Genomic DNA, 22,748 nt, shown 5'->3' with positions numbered 1-22,748 from the left:
TGCTTTTGTACAACCAAAGCACTGAAAGTGATAAAGCCAAAACATCTTTTTACAGATACAATTTAATTTTGGATTTTTCCTCATTTATCTGCTTCTAAGTACTAACCCAAAATTCGGTACATGTTTAGCAACTTTGGTCTGTTCTTGCATTCAAGCCAAATGGCATGTTTTTCCAAATGACATGTTATCTAAGGATAGGAATTGACCTCATCTTTTCTGTATGACTAACAATTTCAATCTTTATCCACACAAAAAAAAAAAAAAACAATTTCAATCGCAATTGTTTGTACCTTTTACCCATTGCAAATGCAGACAAATTCTGGTAATTGATCTTTCAACAAGTCTCGCAATTCTTGTTTCAAAATGAATTTTCTACATTTTGATTTACACTTTTTCCAGAGGGTATGGGTCCAAGGCAAGAGAGGGTAGCTTGGAATTATTTACACGCTATTGCCCTTTCTGTAATTTCAAATTTAGGCAGGCCCTTGAAATCTAGCGGTTAAAGAAGGCATAATTAGAGGCTTTACCATAGAAGAATATTTGGAAAGTGTTCAACTTTTTGAATATCGATACTAAATCCGTGCCTCCATATAGCAAAGATTTTGTTACGTCTTGATTACTAAATTAGGCTATAGACTTTATAACATGCACCAAGAAATTAAATGTGACTGCCTATTACTACTAGAATGAGCTATAAGCTCTATGTCATACTTCATGACATATATGTTTGCGTAACACATTTTTTAATCGACACTTTTTATTGAGTATAGCCACTACTTGCGATCAGATTTCAAGAATATAACATTGCTGGGCTGTCACCAGCGTTCGTACGAAAAAAATCCATTTTAAGACCACTATATTACACTGACTAAGAGATCAAGACTTTAATCCTACTAGTTAGTCGACAGCCTTACCAAAATTTAGGTATTGAGTTCCAATATTATATAGTGTACTTGTGTGTTTAATTAATAATTTTTTTAAAAAAAATTATATGCTCCACTGCAGATCTTAAAAGAGAGAGAGAGAGAAGCTTCACATCTACATTGCTTTATTCATTGATGGGTATGAAGGTTGGTTTCTGCAAATGCTGTGTGATTAGGGCTGCTTTGTACTATTTTAAGCTAAGGCTGCACATCTGCATTGCTTTGTTCATTGATGATGATAAATGTTGGTTTTTACAAATGCTATGTGATTGAGGCTGTTATTTACTACTTTAAGGTAAGTGTTGTGGTGACTGGGTAATGTATTGTTTGCCACTAGTTTAAACTTTTAAAGTGGAAGGAATTAAAGTGATTCAGTTATTTAAGAGTGCATTTCTAATAAAGGTTTCACTTATTATTGAAGTGTAGGAAGCCTTACATAAATATTTTTAAGTTAGGGTAAAAGTTCATTTAGTTTCTATATTTTGAGGTTAGTATATGTTTAGTCCCTATATTTTTAAAAATATGTTAAAGTATTCTTACCATTAAATTACTGACACCTTTACCATTACTTTTGTTCATTTTAACTTATTTTTATAATATTATCCTATTACAATAATATTTTTTTTAGACATCATTAAAAAGAAAAAAAATTAAATTACTAATTTAACATTACACTCTGCTGAGAAGTTAAAATATTAATTTTTGTAAAAATACTTGCTAATTTAATTTTTTACAATATTAATTTTTTTTACATACGTGAGCTTCCACAAAAATTTAATATATATCTATTTTGTTTTAAGCACTTAAATATGTTAGAGATCAAGTGAGAAATCAATAAGGTTATATGCTATTTCAAAAACATAGCGAAGGTTTGCAGGAATCTTATGTAATATTAACGCAATTAATTGTCATTTAACTTTCATGTCTTTGCTTTTTTATTAGATATTCACTCAACTGTTTATGAAGTTTGCATCATTTCAAGTATCCAAACAAAATGTAAAAGTATTCCATGCATTAATTCAATTTTCGGACATATCTTTGTTTTATACCTTAACAATTGGCCCAACATATAGTAAATATTAGAGACTTAAAAAAAAAAAGTGGCAAACTTTTGTGAAAAATAAAATAGAATTATTATGATCAAGACTCGAATATTCAGTGAAGAAAATTTGATTTTCCAAAAAATTGACTTGGTAAAATATGTAACGGCGGGCCGTATTATAATTTAAAGTTACACATCCCCACTGAATCTTGAACTCTTGATTGCAGCAGCTATAGCTTGTCCTCGCTACCTGCTCATCTCTGTGGCTGCATCTACATTAACTTAAAAAGTAGCCATGGATGGAGGCACCCTCCTGACATCTTAACTCTCTTGTATGACGACTCCATTACAGCCTCTGCTTAGCTACCATGATCTTGGGATCTTCTTTCTTGTTTTCAAAGAGAGAACGATCGCTTGAATGCCAAATACCCCAGCATATACGGTGATTATCCGCTCCTTTCCTCTTTTTACTCCACTTTTTTGGATAAATCTTGCAGCATACGTAACGTGTCTTGTTTTGCAAGCCATTTGATATCATCCGCAAACATTGTTCTTACAGGCTCAGTTTTGCATACCGGGAGAGCATATGAAATGCTTTCAGCTGCTGTTCCCCAATTCTGACATGGGATTCTGTAGCACCTTCTTCCACAGGGTTTGTCTTGCGGCTCTCCACACGAGTATCTTGATTAACTTAGTAAAATATGACTCACTTCATCAGCAGTTGATTTTTTGAAGAGATCTCTTAAACTAGCTGCCAGATATATAATTTGGATTTTTGCTCATTTAGATCTGCTTCCAAGCAATATCCAAAGATTCTGTGCATGTTTAGCAACTGCTTGTCTGTTCTTGAATTTGAGCCAATTGACATCTTTTCTAACGATTGGAATTAACCTCATCTTTTCTGTATCACTATTTTAATCGAAATTGTTTTGTGCTCTTTTTCATTACAAATGGATAGAGATGAACATCAAATTCTGGTAATTGGGCTTTCAACAAGTATGGTAGTAATTCCTGCTTCATAATGCATTTTCTACATTTTGACCTATCATTTTCCGAGGGTAATCAATACAAGAGAGGGTAGCTCGGAATTAGTTACCTGCCACTGCCTATTGCTCTTACAGTAATTTCAAATCAAGGTAGGCCTTGGAAACAAGGAATGATTAGAAGCTTTACAACAGCAAATATTTGGAAAGTGTTCACCTTTTTGAATATTGATCTACAAGCGCCTTTACTTTCTCTGGTGCAAAAAACCGTGCCTGCAAATAACATAATAAGTTGCAGATACTTTTTTCAGAAAAAAGACTGAGCAGTAACAATCCAAATATCAAGACTCGAATCATAAAATATTCAAACAACAGCCAATTATGCTTCCCCTAACTTAAGTAATTACAAAAACCATGCACAAGACAGACTAGGAAATTAGCCTTGCTGGCTAGGAACCAAGTAAAGATAAGAATAATCAAAACAAAGATTTTGTAATAGAGCGTCAAGTTGTGACTTTTAGTGTTTCGGTTACTAAATTATGCTTGTATTTTTAACACAGAATTTAACGTGACTGCCTATTAGGAGCTATCAGCACAATGTCATCCTTCATGCAAGAAATGTTTGTTAACACTTTTTTCATTTATGTTTGTGTAACACTTTGTTTATAGACACTGTTTAGAGTTTATTGAGTATAGCCACTATCTAACACCATGGAGATTCTCCCTCCACATTAAAATTAACATTATAATTTTTGTGGCGCTTTTTCCTGAATGAATCAGAGATTATCTTACTCATTGGATAGATCATCAGCCATTTTGTTTATCAAACAGCATTCATTATGTGTTTATCCTTGCGCAACAAAACATTATATACTTACTTGTATAAACATCCTCTCTGCATCTCCAACTTTTCCATTTTCCTTCAAAATAATTCCCTGCAAAAGCACCCAAATACAAAATATCTAAATGTCAATAAAATCTGTCGGCAAGACAACATGCGGTAAACAAACAATATACAGACAAGTGTACGCTAATAAAATTACAACTTTGTCTACCCATAACTTGACTTCCCAACTTTACAGATGTATGCTACTTTGCTACATAAATCCATGTGCCAAATTGATATTGATATCCGATTTACCATTGATACATATCACAAACAAATAATTGTAATTCCAAGTAGATCAATTTAAGGTCTTTAGTTAGTGATTTCTCAAGAGTCGTGACATTTTCATTATACGCAACATTTGGATGATATTAAAGATCAAGTGACCACCATTAACTAATTTTTAGTTCAGGAATCAGGATGTTGATTTACGAGTTGTAGATTAGCTTTTGTATGTTTCTTAAAGGACTTGACCGAGTGGTTTTCAAGTAGATTTATTACACTGGCCACCCAAGTTCTAATCCTAGGGGAGGTAGGTATAGATTGATTTGGGCTTCGCCCGCCCCATTACCTTTTGTAAATTTAAAAAAAAATCATTAAATTTAAAACTTTAATACACTTGCTATCACAGGCATTATGACAATTTAAGCAAATCTGGACTGAGTTGATAAGTTTTCATCAGGTCCTCAGTTGAAAAATTATCTAAACATGGTCATCAAGGGAAAATTAGAAAGAACCTTTGCTAAATAACCACGAAAGTCATTGGGATAACTAGAGATGAGCCGATCATATACAGCTACAGCATCACTAACTTGACCTCCATCTGAGTAGGCTTTCCCAAGAAGTAGTTCAACCTGTAAAAGACATCTCGGAGGACATTTGGCCATGCAAAATTAGATAACATGTGACAAGAAGCAACAAACCAGAAAACTTCTATCTCAACAAAAAATAACAGGTGTGATAACTTTTCTTTAATATAACCAACCAATTTGGCCGTTCATCAAGTTTTTCAGTTCTCAGGACTCTTTTCTTTTATGACTAGGTGTATGGTTACTGTTTACTTGATCCTTAGACCATTTACATGTTCCTTCTAGTTTCAGAAGCAACCAACCAAAACTAAGCAAATCAAGCCAGACCATGAGACAGGTGTACCATTTCTTTTAAGTTGACATAATACTGAGGGTTAGATGAGAAACCAACTCACTTGAATGGGGTCCACTTTCTGTGGCTCTGTTTCCTTTTTATCACCACTTCTGCCATCCTTAACACTAAGATCATCTGATTTTCCCGTACTCAGTCGTTCACGGGAAGCAAGAAGGAATTGAACAGCCTGCATAAAAAGGAAAGAGAAAAAGAAAACAAATAAGTCAATAAATCCAAAAATGCTGCAAAACTCAATATTCATGGGAAGAATCATTTGCCTCAACTCTAACTATTGACTTCTGTGAAGTAGGACATTGAGAATATATTAATAGAAAAATGATGCAGTCAGAAACTACAATCATTAAAAATTTCCTTCAGGTTTGCATAAATGAACCTAAAACGTGCTCAAGCTTTATTTATTCTAAGTTTTAAACAAAGGCTCCGTATGGTATTGTGGTGTCTTGTCTTAAAAGCTACAACTGTTAAGAAATCGCAACTCTAGCTATAAAATAAAAGTTAATAATGATGAACAAGACTTTTGAAGTTAATAATTTTGACAAAATAGTAAGGGTCATATAGATTTTCATCAAACCATTGTAGAGTAAAATCACCTTAACTTTCAAATCACAGTCGCAAGAGTTTAACAAACACCTTACAGCTGGTGAACTGCAGTTCCAAATGGTGCTAAAGATTACTGAATGTGGGATACATATGTGTGTATTTGGCAGGTTCAGCAACCCTTCTTTTTCAGACAATTTTTAACACAAAATTTCAGCATCAGACCAGAATTCTGGTGGTCAAAATCCAAAATAACATAGAATTTATAACTTTTGACAAATAACGAACACAAAATTATGAATAAATTATTCTTCTCCTTCCTCGCTCCTTCTATTAGATGTTTTCTTATTCTTTAAACAAACTCATCGTTGTACAAACATCATAGACACTCAAAAAAGAGCTAATAATAAATGTCATGTTGAAGTAATATTGTCTTACTGTGGACAATTTAGGAAAGAAATTTCAAAATTTTGAACTTTCAAACTTCATGATATTCTTCACACAATAAGGAAACAGAATTCAGAATACAAACAGATGAATTTTTACTTTTTCCTTCTTGATTAATAAAAAAGAAACTTAACTAATGGTCCAGAGTAACATGCTATTGCTTTAAGATTAAAATCGTGTAAAAAGATTAAAATTGTGTAAAGATAGAGGAGCTACTAAACCTAAAACATAAACACACAGTATAAAGAGAAAAGATATTTTAACATAAATTTTTACTTAACCTGGTGGAACAAATTTAAATTTCAACAAATAGATGAAAGAGGAGCAGTGCGGGGTGAGTGGCAACTGATTCACTCTCTTCTTTCCATTTTGTCCATTTGACACCTATCCATTATCTTATTTAAACAACAAAAAGCAGTTTTGTCTTTTTCCACTTCAATACTCAACTTCACTACTTATTATCCACTATTTAAGAATATAATTACAATCATGCGACAACTTTGTTTAAGTGATATGAAGCTTCTTGAACATCGAATACACTAGCTTTCATCTACTTCTCAGTTTTAAGAACACCCACGCGAGAGTTGCAAAGTATTTTTAGTTTGAAGTTTTTTAAACATTTCAGCAGCTAACAAGAAATTCACAGCTTTATTTAATTGACCTTTTGCCCTTCAAATACTGCAATATCCAAATATAAATTTAAATCAATCTCTAAATTCACAAAAGGAAAATGCATATGACAAATGTTAATAATTTAGCATCAGATATGGAAGCAATCAATTTTCATCCAAACTTAATGATTAATTTCAATGAATTACCTTCTTAATGGAAAAAGACCGAATTACTTAGTAAATTTTATTATATAATTAGAAAAGAAGTACAAAAATTTTTACTAAATACAATGATAATGACATTTTCAATTTTAAAAAATAATAAAAAAGAAACCCTATTATATTTAGGTGATAATGTATAATGGCTATTTAATAAAGAAAAAGTAAAATGAATTTAAAGACTAATAGCTTCTCTAGAGCACTTCCTTTTGGCTGCTGAGATGATATTTTTAAACTGAAAATTTCAAACTATAAATACTCTGACACTCCCACATTGGTGCTCTTAAAATTGAGAAATAGATGAAGTGTGTTCATTATACAAGAAGCTTCACATAAATTGAATAAAGCTGTGACATGTTTGTACAAAATTCTCAAATAGTGGATAACAATTAGCCATGTTGAGCATTGAAGAGTAAAGGGACAAATTATTATTATTTTTTTTTGTGTGAATAAAAAAGATAATTGACAGGTGTCAAACGACTAAAGAGAGTCAGTCGCCGTAACACTCCTAGATGAAAATATGTATGCTAGTATAAGTAAAAAATAAATAACAAATAAAAAAAGAAAGAAAAAGAGTTTTAAATCATTAAATTAATGCACTTTAGATGGTTGAGAATGCATTTCACAAGTGCAATAATTATGAATTAATTACACGTCAGATTTAATCTCAACCATTTAAGTGTATTGATCTAAAATTGTATAAACAGTGTAATAATGTCTGTAAAATGTACAATGCAACAGGTCCTGATAAAGAAAGTACAAAGTACAGAGTACAAGTGTTCATTGATACCAGAATTATCACTCATATATACTCTCACAACATCCTCTTAGTAGTTTTTACTTCTCACTCTCAAGCTTGTTCCAAATGAAAGATAAGTTTTACTTTTAATATTGGTTAACAAGGAAATTCTAATTATGGTTTGTGTTAGTGTATTTTAAGTTCTAAACTAACTCCAGATAGATAACCAAAGTCCAAGCAGCCGTGGTCTGTGCTCTACTAAAGTTAAGAACTTGTTTGTCTTAAAGTATGCACGTGACTCAATTTAAATCACTAAGACATCTTAGCTTGTTTGTTTCTCTAACTTCATGGAAACTTTCCAACATTTTCATCTGCATATAAAACGCTAATTGTAATAGCCTAGGCCCAACAACAAGTAGATATTATCCACTTTGTGCACAAAGCCCGTCATGATTTTGTTATTAGGCTTTGCAAACCAAAACACGTCTACTCAATTAGGAGAGCCCATGAATTATAAAGCAGTCCAGGAACTCACTCACCAGCTATGTAGGATATTACATACTTCCCCTTGAGGACCTTGCATCCTCATGAAGGTCATTGGAAACAAATTGGAACTAAATCCCATCATAACATATCCATCCACACATCGAGTCGTGAGTCGACTCGGATACCAATTGTAACAGTCCAAGCCCAACAACCAAGTAGATATCGTCCGCTTTGGGCATACAAGCCGTCACGGTTTTGTTATTGGCTTTGCAACCCAAAACACGTCTACTTGGTTAAGCGAGCCTATGACTTATAAACTAGTCCAGGAACTCACTCGCTAGCGATGTGGGATATTACACTAATTCTATTAGCATTTTGTTTAATATTAAAACATTGAATAACTTTCTAAAATCATATATCAAAAAATATGAATTCCTAATTTTGCATTTATTATCCATATAAAACCAACCACTTTTGGTTCACTAAAGACATTTCTATCCATATATCATAGCCATATAATTTTACTGTATTATTAAAAAACAATATACTTGCAGTAACATCATTTTCCTCATTTCTATTAGTAAATTTCACTTTTATAAAAGAATTAGAATAGTAACCTATGATCTTCATCTAAAGAATCTTATTTATGTGGTTTCAAGATATTTTATTATTTGTATAACTATAACCAATAAAGGTACAAATGTAAACTCATTGGTTTCATATGTTTACTAGTTGAAAAAACAACCAACTTAAGAACTTACATTCAAATATTATGGGAAAGAAAAAGCACGTCATTCAAATTCATACATTCAGGTATATTTAGATTTCAAACCAATTCAAATATGTTGAGTTTCAGATAAAAGAAAAATAAAAAATGCTACCTTAGTTTCTTTGCCTATATAAAGACACGCATACTCCCTCACTAGAACAAGCTTGAGTTCATGAAATGAAAGCTACTCTGAAAAAATATTGCTATATTTTAATTTTTTGTTATGATTTAAGTTTCTTCATTTAAATGTTGCTCTTTCTCAGTTGGCATCAAAAACTAGCCTTTCTTCAAGGAATTTTCCATGAAATACTCTTTGTGATGCAAGTTCTATGAACCGATGTAACAAACCACTGACATGAAACAATACCTCATCTGGTTTCTTGGTAGCAAGCAATGCATTTGTAAGGCCTCGTAGAACCTCAAAATTGATGTCCTTGGACACCTAGAAGGAAAAGATAAGAAATTCATGGATAGCACAAGTGTGAGTGGGAAGCAGAAAGTAAATATAATGGGCACTCAAAGAATGATCTAATGGACAAGGTTCAGATGTTGTGGTAGCTTGACACGATCTAGTTAATCCACAGTTTCAAATACATATACAAGGCATTACAAAATTGTTTCACGTGTGGGGCTATGCTCAATAAGTCTATGTCTAGTTTATCCATAATTTCAACTACATTTATAGAGCATTACAAAATTGTGTTACAAATGCAGTTATGCTCCATAAGTCTAAGTGACATTACTCACTAGCTTCGTCTGTGTTTGCGTGTGCATGCAATTTTTACCCTAAACCTTTGGTACCACTCCAAGAGATCTTCCTACTTGAACTATTGATACCCACAAAATTACAAGAGACATGGATAAAGGATAAATGATAAAAATACAGTTTTACCCACCATGGCTTTGAAAGGTTTGATACTAAGACAATTTTATATTATCTAAAATAAAAATAATAAAAACTTGCTTGGTAGCATTTTATGAAAAAGTCATGGAACAAATGAAAAGTGTGAACCCACTGTTTTCCACTTTTTGTGAAGAAAAGTGTAAAACAACAAAAAGACTTCAACAAAAGAATCCTAAATGAATACAAAATAATGCTTCATTTTTCTTTTACCATTGGTTTCTAATTTGAAATTTACAATCACCAGAAAAAATTAAACATAAAACCAAATATGATAATTTTGGATATTACTTAAAAAAAAAAACAATTGTCACAAACACTTCTACTGAATGTGTTTTCACTGTCCACATTTTCTGATAACTGCTTCGAAATTTGCTACAAGACGGGTTTTCCTAATGGAAAACATTAAATCAAAATACTAATTTTCATGAGCATAAATTTCATCCGATGATATAATCATTTCCAAATTGTAAACGTTAACATAAGATAAACATGCACATATATAAATATAATTGATAGTAAAAATTAATATCCAGTTCCAATGCATTAACTAGCATTAGTTTTCAGATTAACTAACATTTCAAAAGGACAAGATCAAAATAAGAGAGCTTGAAGGATGTGCCCAAACAGTACTCATGTAACTCCAGCATGAGCAAAAATCTAAAAAGGCAATATATAGCATGGAAAGTTCCCCATATATTAGAGATAACATTACCATTGTAGAAACCCTATATGCAGCAGCACTCCCCTCATAATCCTTAAGTTCATATTTAACTTCCCCGAGCAAACGGAAAACATCAGGGTCACTTGGTTTCTCCTACAGAATGTAAATGATAAATTTTAATAGAACTATAAAGCTAATTCAGTGAACAGCAGGACTTGAGCAGCATAGGGTACTTGAAATCCATATCCAGAACAGAAAAGAACAAACCTTTGCCAAGTCCTGAAGGAGAGAGACAGCTCGAGTATAATCTCCTAATTCTGCCAAGGTTACTGCAGCTCCCTGCAAGACCTCTTGAATGAATTTCAAATGGCTGGCACAGGAAAATAGATGGCAAAAGTAAAGATCCATTTCATGAATTCATGCAATTACATATTTACGAAAGTATACATGCAAGGAATTATCCATAAGGCAGACCAGAAAACAATAGAAATACATAAAACAAGATAAAAGGAATCATAAATTCACAGATAACAGAAATACATAAACAAACCTCTAATATAGCTTTAATATTAAAATTTCGCAACTTGTATAATAAGCTGACATTTCTGGTCAAAACGAATGATAAATCACGTAAATTCAAGAAAAAATCAATAAATGTACAGGCCTATATAACATTCATGTTATGACAAGAATTCTTAGCAATTGTTAGAGGTAGAATATTACAGTTGGGTCATTGCATACAAGCTTCAGATTTTCGTTCAAATGGTAACATAACATTTAGGTAAGCGATAGTTTATGAGAATGAAATTTCCATTAGGAAGTGAGAGGTTTTTTGAGACCTATTCATACGTCTAATCCCCAATAATTAGGGATATATAAAATTTCCCCTAAATAAATATAATAAGATGTATTTGCATTTGTTGTTACATATGTGGTTGTATTTGGGGATTTGGTTGTTGATGAAAAGTCATTTGACCAAAAAGTTTAATGGAACAATAATATCATGTGTAACAATCAACAACTCACTTCAAGAGCAGTTGAATCTTTTGGAGAGATACTTAGTGTCTCTTCATATTTTTTCAGCCTAGTCTGCAAAAAAATTACAAGGTGAGATGTTAAAATCTTTCCATGACTAGAAAATAAAGGAAAAACAAAATAAATTAATCATTAGCAACAACACTTAAATCACAAAGGATATAAAAGAAACAAGAAAGAAAAAGAATAAATCATCTCAGAGGCAATGTTCCAGTATAAAACTGAAAGAAGATGTCCACATTATCATACTCAGCATTACACGCACCATAGGCATGTACAACGAACACTAAAATTTTACTTATTTAAGTGACTTAAACAGTTACTTAAGAGGAATATGTGTAGAGAAAAAGCTTTCTTAACACAATAACTTGTATTACAGGTTGCATTAGCCCTAATGGAAGAGAAACTTGGAGATTGCGTGCTGCTTCCCAAAGGAAGTTGTAACAAGTAGGAATTGAAAGATTTCTACCTTCCAACAAAAGATATACTACCCGTTGTTCAAATACAAGAAGAAGGGAAAAGGTTTAATAACAAAAGAGAGTATTTTGCTTTTGTTTTTAGGCTTGAAATTTTTTTTGGAAATGAGGTCCGACACTTTTATCAAGAAAGAAAATGCATTCAAAACACATGTGTGCACTGTTTAACTTAGATTAGATAACTAATTCCATATTACAACAGAAATTAACTCAGTACGCTGCAGATTAACAAAAATTGCATATAAGACTGCATATGCCTACTCCAAAGGAAGTTTGGTACAGCTAGGAAGATAAACAATTCTACCTTGCACCAAAAACTTTCTAAATGTTAGCTTAACATGAGAAAAGGTAAGCATTCTGCATTTGTTATTAAGGCTGGGAAAATTTCATGGCAAATGAAGTCCAGCACATTTATAAAGTGGCAAAATGTATTAAGATAACAGTTTATACTTTTCAACCTAAACGACGTAACTTATTTGATATTACAACAGTACTGTTATGCCAAACTTCGAAAAGGGGTAAAAGACCATATAGCATTTCATTGAATATTACCTGAAGAACATTTTTCTCTTCTTCTGATAGTTCTTTATTTACCACCCCAGCTTCCTCTGTTGGGCTAACACTGGAGTTAAAAGAACATATAAGAGAAGGGAAACCAATAAAAATGAAACAAACAACATTAAAAAAAAAAAAAAAGGCAATAACTTCAATTGTCAAACACTTATGGAAACATGGTTAGATGTTATAAGATTCTAAAAGATTCACACAAAAAATTTTCCAAACAAGTGAGTGCACGATCTCAGGCCCTCAAAGAACTTTCAGGTTCAATAAAAAAATTTAATTTGCCTTTCTACTAAAATAAGTTCAAATAAATAAAATGATTTCACTTGTTATAAATCTTCCTTAATTATATTTTAATAGCAAACATTGTTATTGATTTGTTTCAAAGATAGCATAGTTTCCAAAACTAATAATGAAATATCTGTATTAAGAAATAGTTACTAAGTTTGACATCAAATATATGCTTTCTTATGCGTCAATAGAGAAAAGAAAAATGCAAGCCTTCAGGAGACCTTTTGAACCCCTCATTAATGACTGAAATTACCCAATTTAGAAGTCCTGAGGATGATCCACATCAAAATGCAGTGACACGAGAAATATTCCAGTATACAATGGCTTAAAACAACAATTGTGTTGTAGTAAATTGGTTGATAATAAATCAACATTCTCATTCAGGATATGCTTATAAAATGTCAAAAGATGATTCTGCGAGCTGTAAAGAACATCGTCTATCTGCTAGAAGTCCAAGAATGTTAATTAACAAGATATTAAATTTTAGCAGGGATCCTGTAAGCGTCATGCTCAAGAGAATCCTCTTCCTGTTGGAAAATTAAGTTTTTAATGGAGGGGTAGGCAATGCAACCATGAAGAAAAGGTCTGACTGTTATCACACGCCACTTAGTGTAAGAGGTTTCTATCTTGCCATTTAAGAGCTAGAGAGAAAGAGAGATAGTTATGTTAACATTTACATTTTCTTTGGCTTATTATTTAACGCAATAAATCATTAAAGCAAGCAGTTCTACCAGAAAAAGCAGGAAAAAAAATTAAATTGAAAACTGATAAATAGATCTTACAAATAAGGACTGGAGGAAGAAACCTCTAATTTACTATACCACACCTTCCTGAGGGAAGAAAGTCTCCAAGAGCAAAAACCAAACCAAAGATCACAACAGCCACTCCTACTCCAATCTATCACACATCAAGATTTGAATTAGAAATGTTCATAAAGCCAAAGAAATCTGTCTTTGTGAGTGCATTTGTCGAAAATCATTCTACATGCACGATTTCTGTTATTTTTCTTCAACAGAGAAAACCACAAACCAGTGCAATAATTTTACCTTGGTACCCAATCCAATTGTTTTCTTCTCTGTCTCAATTGGTGCATCATAGTCAATTGGTCCAAATTCTTTGATCTCCTCTGCCTTTTTCTGCTCAAGTGCTGACCTGCATAGTGCAAAGGTAGATAGCCCTCAACTAAAAAGAGATTTAAGTAAGACTCGTCCAATCTGATGTGGTTACAACAAAAGAAAAAGTAAACCTATTGGGATTGGACAATAGTGTATCGTCAAATCTTGACTGTTGACAACCTTGTAAAGTAGGTAATTTTCTGTTGAATAAGTTGCATGCGTAGAAAACCTCCTAAGAATAATGGCGAACCAATAGATCGTCTATTCCATTTTAATTTTTCATAAGCATTTCCTTCGGCTAGGTTTCCAAATGAAAAATATGTGAATATACACATGTATTGAATAAAAATGTTGAGAAAGAAATATTTCCATAGGAAATTGTGTTCAACCAACTCATCTCCAAAGATCCCAGCTTTCAGCTATCAGCCTCTAATATCCAATCCAAGTTGATAATAACTCGAGATGACATGTAATCCTCTTTCTCACTAGATAATTTCATCATAATGCAATGAAGCTGAAGTAATTAGCACATCATTAAAATGGGGAGTGTGGAAACACTAACAGAGAATTTTTCCAAGCATTATTTTGACCATAAATTAATAAATAAAATAAAAAAGATAATAAAAATTTTATGCGGTGCTCCCTGCATTAATCATACATAAACTGAAACTGATATTTTGACGGCCAAGCTTTCAACAAGCATACACATAAAGAGTGAAATTAGTCTCACCTTCTAACTGCTGCCAGTCGTTCCTCAAAGTTGATGTCCGAGGAACTGTTATTAGATTTTGAATTATACCCAGAGCTTAAAAAAGGCGCCTCTGCAAGGAAAATTATAACAGCAAGTTAATCCACCAAAGCCAACAGAGGTTTGCAAGAGATATTCTTGATAAAATGAATAATAATATCAGGGTATTAAAATTCAAATATTTGTTAATTTAATTCCCTGGTAGCATTAAACCAAATAAATAAACACTTCTTGTTTAAATTCAAAATTAAAAAAAGAAAAAATCAACTACTTACGTGTAGGAAGAGAGCCAGATTGTTTACTTAAAGATTTCCTGCAACAGGATGACTCACAAAAACATTTTTAAAAAAAAAAATTAAAATTAAAGAAGTTGAAAATGTTAAAATGGTAAATTAAAAAGTACCTTTTTGGTTGTGACATTACACCCTTCTTCTCCTCTTTGTTGGTCTAATCATTTCAAGTCAAGCAATTAAATAATATTAACAATAATAATAATAATAATAATTAGAGCGAGTGCTAATTTAGTTAATTGAAGTACCTTGTCAGTTTTATTACCAAAACCTCGTCTAGGTTTAGAATCGGAGCATTGAATCCGAAATGCGAGTAAGCCACTTGCTGCTGCTGTGGCTGAAATTGCGGTCATGTTTGGAGAATTTTCTTTTTTTCAAGATAAATTTTGAAAATATATATATGTTTATTTTGTTAGTTTAAATAAAATTCAGGTGAAATTGTAAGCCACTCATCTTATTAATTAATTAATATTTCGATACAAAAACGAGTCTTTTGATTTTATTTATTCATTTTTTTTTAACTCTCTTTAATTGAGTTCAGTCTTGAACTTCTAAGAAAAAGAAGAAGAAAGACGGAGGAGGGATAAGATAATTTGACAGCTTATTGGGTCTGATCCGCTCCGAATTTGGATCCATTTACTCACACTAGCTGACGTAATCATGCTCGTATAACAAGGTCGCAAGTGGTCACTAACAAAAATCACTATTAGTATATATTTTCTTTTTTAATTATTATTATTTATTTTATTATATCAAAATTAATGTACATTAATTATATACATATATATATATATATAATATAATATAATTAAAGAAGAGATTATTTAAACTCTCTAAAAGCTCAGTATACCTAATTTCTCAATGCACTCGTGATTAGGGATGGCAATTGTACCCGCAAACCCGCAAACCCGCCCAAACCCACCCGCCAAAACCCGCCCGTTGCGGGTAATTTTATCCGTTGCGGGCGGGTTTAGTATTATAAATTAAAACCCGCATATGGATGCGGGTGGGTTTGGTATTAACCTTATACCCGATGGATACCCGCATGGATATCCACCAAACCCGCAATAATTTTTTTCAAATATTTTTAATTTAATTTAAATATAAAAATATATAAAGAAAATAATGTAATTAATCAAATTACCAAATAGCAAAAGGCTCAAAGTTGTGTATGTGTGTATATGGCTCATCTCTTATTCTAAAGTCATAACCTAAAGAAAACTAAAGGCATTTCCCTAGTATTTGAAAATATTAATCTTAATTATTATTTTAGGCATTGTGTTAGATGGGTGCTTATGGTGGTGAATAAAATAAATATATTCTCTTTGATCTTGTTTTAAATAATAATATGAAATGTAATTATTATTTTTAAATATTAGTTTGTGTTTTTTAAATAGATTTGTATAATTTATACTTAAATTTGAGAATTTGTGTTGAATTGATGTGGAAATTTTAATTTTTCATTTACATTGTTTAAATATAAAATTGAATATGTTATATGGAACTTGAGGTTATTATTATAAATTTATATATTAAATATTTGTGATTTTAAATACAGAAACCCGCAAAAAATCCGTCGGATACCATTGCGGGTTTGGTAATTGTTAAAACCCGCTGCGGGTGGGTTTTTTTAAAAAAATTAAAACCCGCTGCGGGTTGCGGGTGGATTTGGTAATTTAAATTTTGTGCGGGTTTGGGTTTGGTAATGGCAAACCCGCTGCGGGCGGTGCCCATTGCCATCCCTACTCGTGATCATATTTTCAAAAATCAACTTTTTTTCCTTCCAAACTCAAAAAATCTTATTCGTAATTCCCATTTTCTCCTCCTTTGTAGACTCCAAATTTTTTTTGAAGATAAAATGCATTTAAACCATAGAAGAAAATAGATACGATAGTTCTGAAGGGTATGAACGCATGCACACAACAGTTTCACATCTTTCTAAAGCTAATTTAGCTAAAGAATGGGTAACGGCATTACAAGATCTATAAGTATACTCGACATTAACATGATCAAAGCCCTTAACTAGGTTTTGAATTTCAAAAATTACCCAAAAAATCTCACATCTACTATCATGCTTGTTGTTTACAAAATTGACCACCTCTTGAGAATCTGATTCAACATTCAAACATCTTGCGCCTGCTTTTTCAGCAATTTGGATTCCCCACTCCATGGCTTCGGCTTCCACAAAAGCTACATCTCCATTAAACTTTGAGAGTTTAATTGCAGCTGTAGACACATTTCTAGCCTCATCTCTAATGATAGCTCCTAATCCTGAGATTTGTTTTTTTTGAATTGGTGGATGCATCTACATTAAGCTTAAAATAGCCTCTCGTAGGGGGACTCCATGTTCTTTGGACCAACCTCTGTTGATTTCCAACTGGTGCAAAAGTTGGAGCTTGAGTTCTTTTATAAGCATTAATAACAATCTCTGGCTTAGCTACCAACACCTGGGGATTCACTTTCTTTCCTTTGAATTAGAACTAGTTTCTAGCGCTCCATATCACCCAAAAAATAGCTACCAACCATTCATTGTCAGTTTTGCTTCTCAAACTAGCCATGTTGTGCAACAAACTCAAGATGTCTTATTTAATAACTTCCTTGAGATCATCAGCAAAATTAATGATTTTCCAAATTTTCTTGGCAGCCTTGCAAGCCCCAAGTGCATGAAAAGCATTCTCCACACCGATTTTACATACTTGACAAGTGGGTTCCTGAATTACCTTTCTCTTCAAGAGGTTTTCCGCTGAAAGGATAAGGTTATTTGCTGCTCTCCAAATGAAAATTTTTATCTTCTCTGGCAATGTAAGAGTCCAAATAATGCTCCATTGATTTTTTGTAGCAATTGAGCTTGATGGGACCATTGGAAAATTCATCCTTAAAGCTACTTGGTATCCACTTTTGACTGTGTGTTGGCCTCTCTTTTTGTAATGCCAAAGTAATTGGTCTTGAGTTGGTCTTCTAGGCAAAGGGATATTGAATATCCTGTCTACATCCATTTTCTCAAAATGTCTGTAAATCAGCATTTCATTCTACTAATTCTCTTCATTAATAAGTTCAAAAACTAGAGTATTTGTTGGTAAAGTTGGTCTTGAAATAGGCTTGAAAGTAAGTGGTCTGGGGATCTAGTTTGCCTTGTAAATTTGGACATTCTGACCATTCCCAATCCTCTATCTTGAGCCATTTTGAATAACCAATCTTCCTTATAAAATGCTTCTCCAAATGAAAGAGGGATTAAAGCCAAGTTTCACACTCATAAAATCATAGTTCTTGAAGTACCTTGCCTGTAACATCTTTGCCACTAGAGAATCTAGAAATTGTAGAATCTTCCGTCCTTATTTTGCCACCAAAGCCTGATTGAAGCTTCAGAAATCTATGAACCCCAATCCTCCTTTACTCTTTCCTTGACTGAGCCTTTCCCATCTTGACCAATGGATACTTCTTTTATCACTTTTGGATCCCCACTAGAAATTTGCAATTACTCTCTGAATGTCATCACAAATGCCCGTTGGAATCTTAAAAACACTCATAGTGTACGTCGAAACAACCTGCACCACTGCTTTGATTAGAATTTCTTTACCCCTACATAAATAAAACTTGTGCTGCCAACTTGAAATTTTGCTAATGGCCTTCAATTTGATGTCATTGAAAATTTTGCTTCTCTTCCTCCCAACCATAGATAGAAGCCCCAGATATATTTCATGCCTTGAAAACAATGTTGAGCTGGAATATATTTTGATTGTTGAAGCTTGATCATTTTGAACATTACTGTTAAAGAATATAGAGGATTTGTCATAGTTGAATAATTGTTTAGAGTTTGTGGTATAGCAATCAAAAATTCTTTTCAATTTTTGACAATCTGCAGCTGATGCTCTAATGAAGACAAGATTGTCATCCGCGAAGAGAAGGTGGGAGATTTTTATTTCGTTGCCAAAAGATAGCCCATAAATGAGATTCTGTTGTTCAACCTACACCAGCAAAGAAGAAAAAACCTATGCGCATATAATAAAAGGTATAGAGATAACAAACACCCTTGTCTTAGCCCTCGTTGAGGTTTGATTAATCAGCAAACTATATCATTTATAATTACAAAAAAAGAAGGAGAGCTTATACTCCTCATGATCAGCCGAACATAATTTTGAGAAAAGTCTAGATTCAACATGGTTTGCTCAAGAAAACACCATTCTAACTTGTCGTAGGCTTTACTAATATCAAGTTTCAAAGCCACAAAGCCATTTCTTTTCCCCCTACTGTATCTTATTTTATGGAGGCATTCGTAACCTACAATAATATTGTCAGTTATCAACCTATTAGGGATGAAAGCATTTTGCATTGGGGATATGACTTTGTGCAAAATTTGTTTAAGCCTATTTGTTATTGTCATAGCAATTATTCTATAGATAACATTACAAAGGCTAATAGGCTTAAAATCAATAACTTTTCTGGGTTTCCCAATCTTAAGAATCATTGCAATATATGTATAATTGAGAGGGCCGATAATACCTTGCATGTTGAGAATGTGGAGGCAAGTAATGATAACCCTGGGCTTAACCATTTGCCAATGTTTTTGATAAAAGACTGTTGGCAATCCATCAAGCCCTAGAGCCTTCGTTGGACACATCTGTGATAAGGCTTCAATAACTTCCTTTGCTGAGAAAGGCTTATTTAGTTGCTCGTTCATGTCATTTAAGACCCTCGATGTTATCCCTAAAAGAGCTCCACTTCTTCTACATTCTCAATCCATCTTCCTATTTCATCTTCAATCCCCCATAATCTATTCTTTTTCTTCCTCGATGAGGCTTTATGATGGAAGAACTTGGTATTCTTATCCCACTCTTTAAGCTAATTTGCTCTCGAGCATTGTTTCCAGAAAATTTCTTCATCAGCTAAAATATTATGAATCTATCTCTCCACCATTTTGATTTCATCCCCAATTTCATATTGCACCATTTTTTCCTTCAAACTCTCCAACTTCTATTATCTCCCCTTAAATCATTCCTTACTCCAAAGAAGCAAGCTAGCCATAGAATCCTTAGTCACCTTCTGAAACAAATGTATGAGATTGTCTCTATTCCAGCATCCATGCTTTCTACATTCTTCTTCTATTATACCCTTACAAGTGTCATATGAACTCCACATATCTTCATAGTAGATTCTTGAAGTTCGGTTTCTTTGATATCTCAGGCCATTGTCTCTATCCTGAACCTCCATCAATAGCGGGCTGTGATCAAACGTCCAACTCTCGAGATTAGTAGTTGCACAATCAACAAATCTTTCACTCCAAACATTATTACATAAAAATCTGTCTAACCGTCCTTCCACAAAATCAGGACCAAACCTCTCATTACCCTAGGTAAACGGATATCCCTTATACCCCACATCCATTAGATTACAATCTCTCAAGGCTTCTCTAAAATCATTCATTAGGTTTGGATTTCTATCATTGCCTCCACTCTTCTCATATGGGTGTAAAATTTCATTAAAGTCACCGAAACATAACCAATGTGTAAAAGATAAACCTGCTAGGCACCTCAACAATGTCCATGTGTGCTTTTTCTGCTGCATCTCTGGATGTCCATACACCCTTGTGCATCGCATTTGCTTTCTACTGGCCATTTGCAGTTCAACATCAATGTGATGCTTACTGAAGGATTTAATTTGCACACAAATTTCAAAATTCCAAAGCATTGCAAGACCTCCTCCCTTCCCACTACTATCCACAGCAAAACAACTATCAAAATTTAACTTGTTACGAACCATATTCATTTGCACAGACTGCAACTTTGTCTCACACAAAAACACAAGTTGGGGTCCATGAAGTTGGAGAATTTTTTTCAGTGCTACAAATGTTCGGGAATTCCCTAAACCTCGAACGTTTCAGCTAAGGATTTTCATGGCTTCCGACGAGGTTGGTCACCAACTTCCACTGATATCTCTGCTGTGTTTGAATTTGCAATTTCCATTCCCTCCATTGCCAATGGTTCCCAGCTCAAATTGAGTTTTGCTGCTGGTGAATTCAGCTGATATTAGGGGTGTTCGCGGATAGAATTTTACGGATTGAACATCAATCCATATCTGATCCATAATTTTTGGATTATAAATTTTTAATCCAATCTAATCCACAGATTAGTGAAATTCAATCTACGGATTGGTGAAATTCAATCCAAAATCTAATCCATATGTTTATGGATTGGATGTTGATCTGACCCAATCCATATCCAACCACCATTTTTGCAAATTGGTTTATGGGTTAAAATTTTTTAATCATGTGTTATTCACATAACTAACTAAATAAAAAATTAATATAAAAATAATTTTACTACAGATCAAATTTAAAATTAAATAAGATTTAAATAAAGTTAAAAAATGCATTCAAAGTTTCAAAATATAACACACCAAAAAGAACAAAAAACTCATTTGTTTAGATTAGTACATGAAAATTAACTACTTAGGAAGTTATATATTTTTATTTAATTATTTGTATTTTATATTATTATCAGATAAGACATAATATGGTGTTAATATAACTATATTTTAACTTATTTATTTATTAGTAAATATAATGCCATATTTACAAGTTTAATTTTTTTATTAAATAAATATATTTTTTTATTTTTTTACGGATTCGCAGATTTATGTGGATTCACAAAAATAAATTCATATTTCAATCCAATCCAATCCACCAATCCACGAATCGAATTTTTACGAATTAAATTTTTACAGATCGAATTGGATTCTGAATACCCCTAGTTAATATTGCTTTGTTTCTAACTTGGGTGGGCTAGTAACTTTAACCTCCTTTTGTTTTGGACTTGGCCCGGTTAGCTCACAACTTAGTCTTTTTAAGGCCCCTAACCTATTTTTGTTTTCACCATTGGAGTTTGGGTTTCCGGCCTGTAGCTTCCATTTCCTCCTGTTGGGCCTCATTTGAGCACTTCCTAGCCCATTTCCTGTCTTTGCTTCCCCAATACCATCTTGGCTCAATGTCTCCTCGAGTCCTCGTACACTTCAATTGGTGCTACCTTAATCAAATTTTCAATTATTCAGTCATTAAGTTTTTTTTTTTTTTTGCTAAATCCAAAACATCTGAATGATATTATTAAAAAATATTCTCTAAAATATCTCTATCTAATTAACTAATTTTCATCTTTACTTAAATAAAATTTAATAATTTTATTACTCATTTTTATAACTTGTGATAATATATAGTGTAGGCTATTATTATCTTATTGTTTTATTTTCTTCAAATTAGCATTATGTATCTTCATAATTTTTTATGAATATTTTTCATATAAAGACATCATAAACTATAAAAAAATTAATTAAAATATTCTAATATAGAATATTAAAGGATTGTATTCAATTGAATATGATTTATATTATAATAATATATTATCTTATTTATAATCTTTAAGATGTTTTATTCTTTATCTAACATTTATAATATGTAAAGGGGTAAATAAAAAAAATACTAACTTTCTTTTTTTTTTTTAGTTAAAAAAACAACTTAATATTTATTTTTAACAATCCAAACAAAAAAATACATATATCATTCAAATTTAAATATTCAACTGTATACAAACTAATTCAAGTATATTCAGATTTTAAACTAAAAAACAAACACCACTTATGTCTATACACTCGATAAGAACTAATAAAACTTTTCACAAGGAGAGAAATGGAAATGAAAAAAAGAGAGAAAATAAGTATTAAAAAAATGTCTAATTTTATTCTCATTATTTAATTGAATAAAAAATTCATCCTTACCCCCCCCCCCCCCCCCTTTTTTTTTTTCTCCCCCTTTCCCCCCCCCCCCCCTTTTATATTTGTTTCAGCCCAAACTTAACAAAAACCCCAAAGCTGC

At 32.4% G+C, this 22,748-nt stretch overlaps 1 protein-coding gene across 1 annotated transcript; it reads right to left on the bottom strand.

The window, feature by feature from the left end:
* Nucleotides 1-2,115: 2,115 nt before the first annotated feature.
* LOC18053657 lies at nucleotides 2,116-15,314 on the bottom strand. The gene is made up of 15 exons (XM_006449984.2): nucleotides 15,136-15,314; nucleotides 15,001-15,044; nucleotides 14,873-14,910; nucleotides 14,580-14,670; nucleotides 13,781-13,886; nucleotides 13,561-13,631; nucleotides 12,435-12,504; nucleotides 11,398-11,460; nucleotides 10,639-10,710; nucleotides 10,423-10,524; nucleotides 9,174-9,248; nucleotides 5,039-5,164; nucleotides 4,572-4,688; nucleotides 3,827-3,883; nucleotides 2,116-3,221 (listed from the first exon to the last, which is right to left on the bottom strand). The coding sequence occupies exons 1-15, from the start codon at nucleotides 15,238-15,240 to the stop codon at nucleotides 3,162-3,164; spliced, it is 1,197 nt and encodes a 398-aa protein (XP_006450047.2). The 5' UTR covers nucleotides 15,241-15,314; the 3' UTR covers nucleotides 2,116-3,161.
* Between the last annotated feature and the right edge of the window lie 7,434 nt (nucleotides 15,315-22,748).

This window comes from Citrus clementina, unplaced genomic scaffold (assembly GCF_000493195.1).
Source record: "Citrus clementina cultivar Clemenules unplaced genomic scaffold, Citrus_clementina_v1.0 scaffold_10, whole genome shotgun sequence".
Classification (NCBI taxonomy): Eukaryota; Viridiplantae; Streptophyta; class Magnoliopsida; order Sapindales; family Rutaceae; genus Citrus; species Citrus x clementina.
Note: the sequence above shows the minus strand (reverse complement) of the source record. Positions and strands in the feature narration are given on the sequence as shown.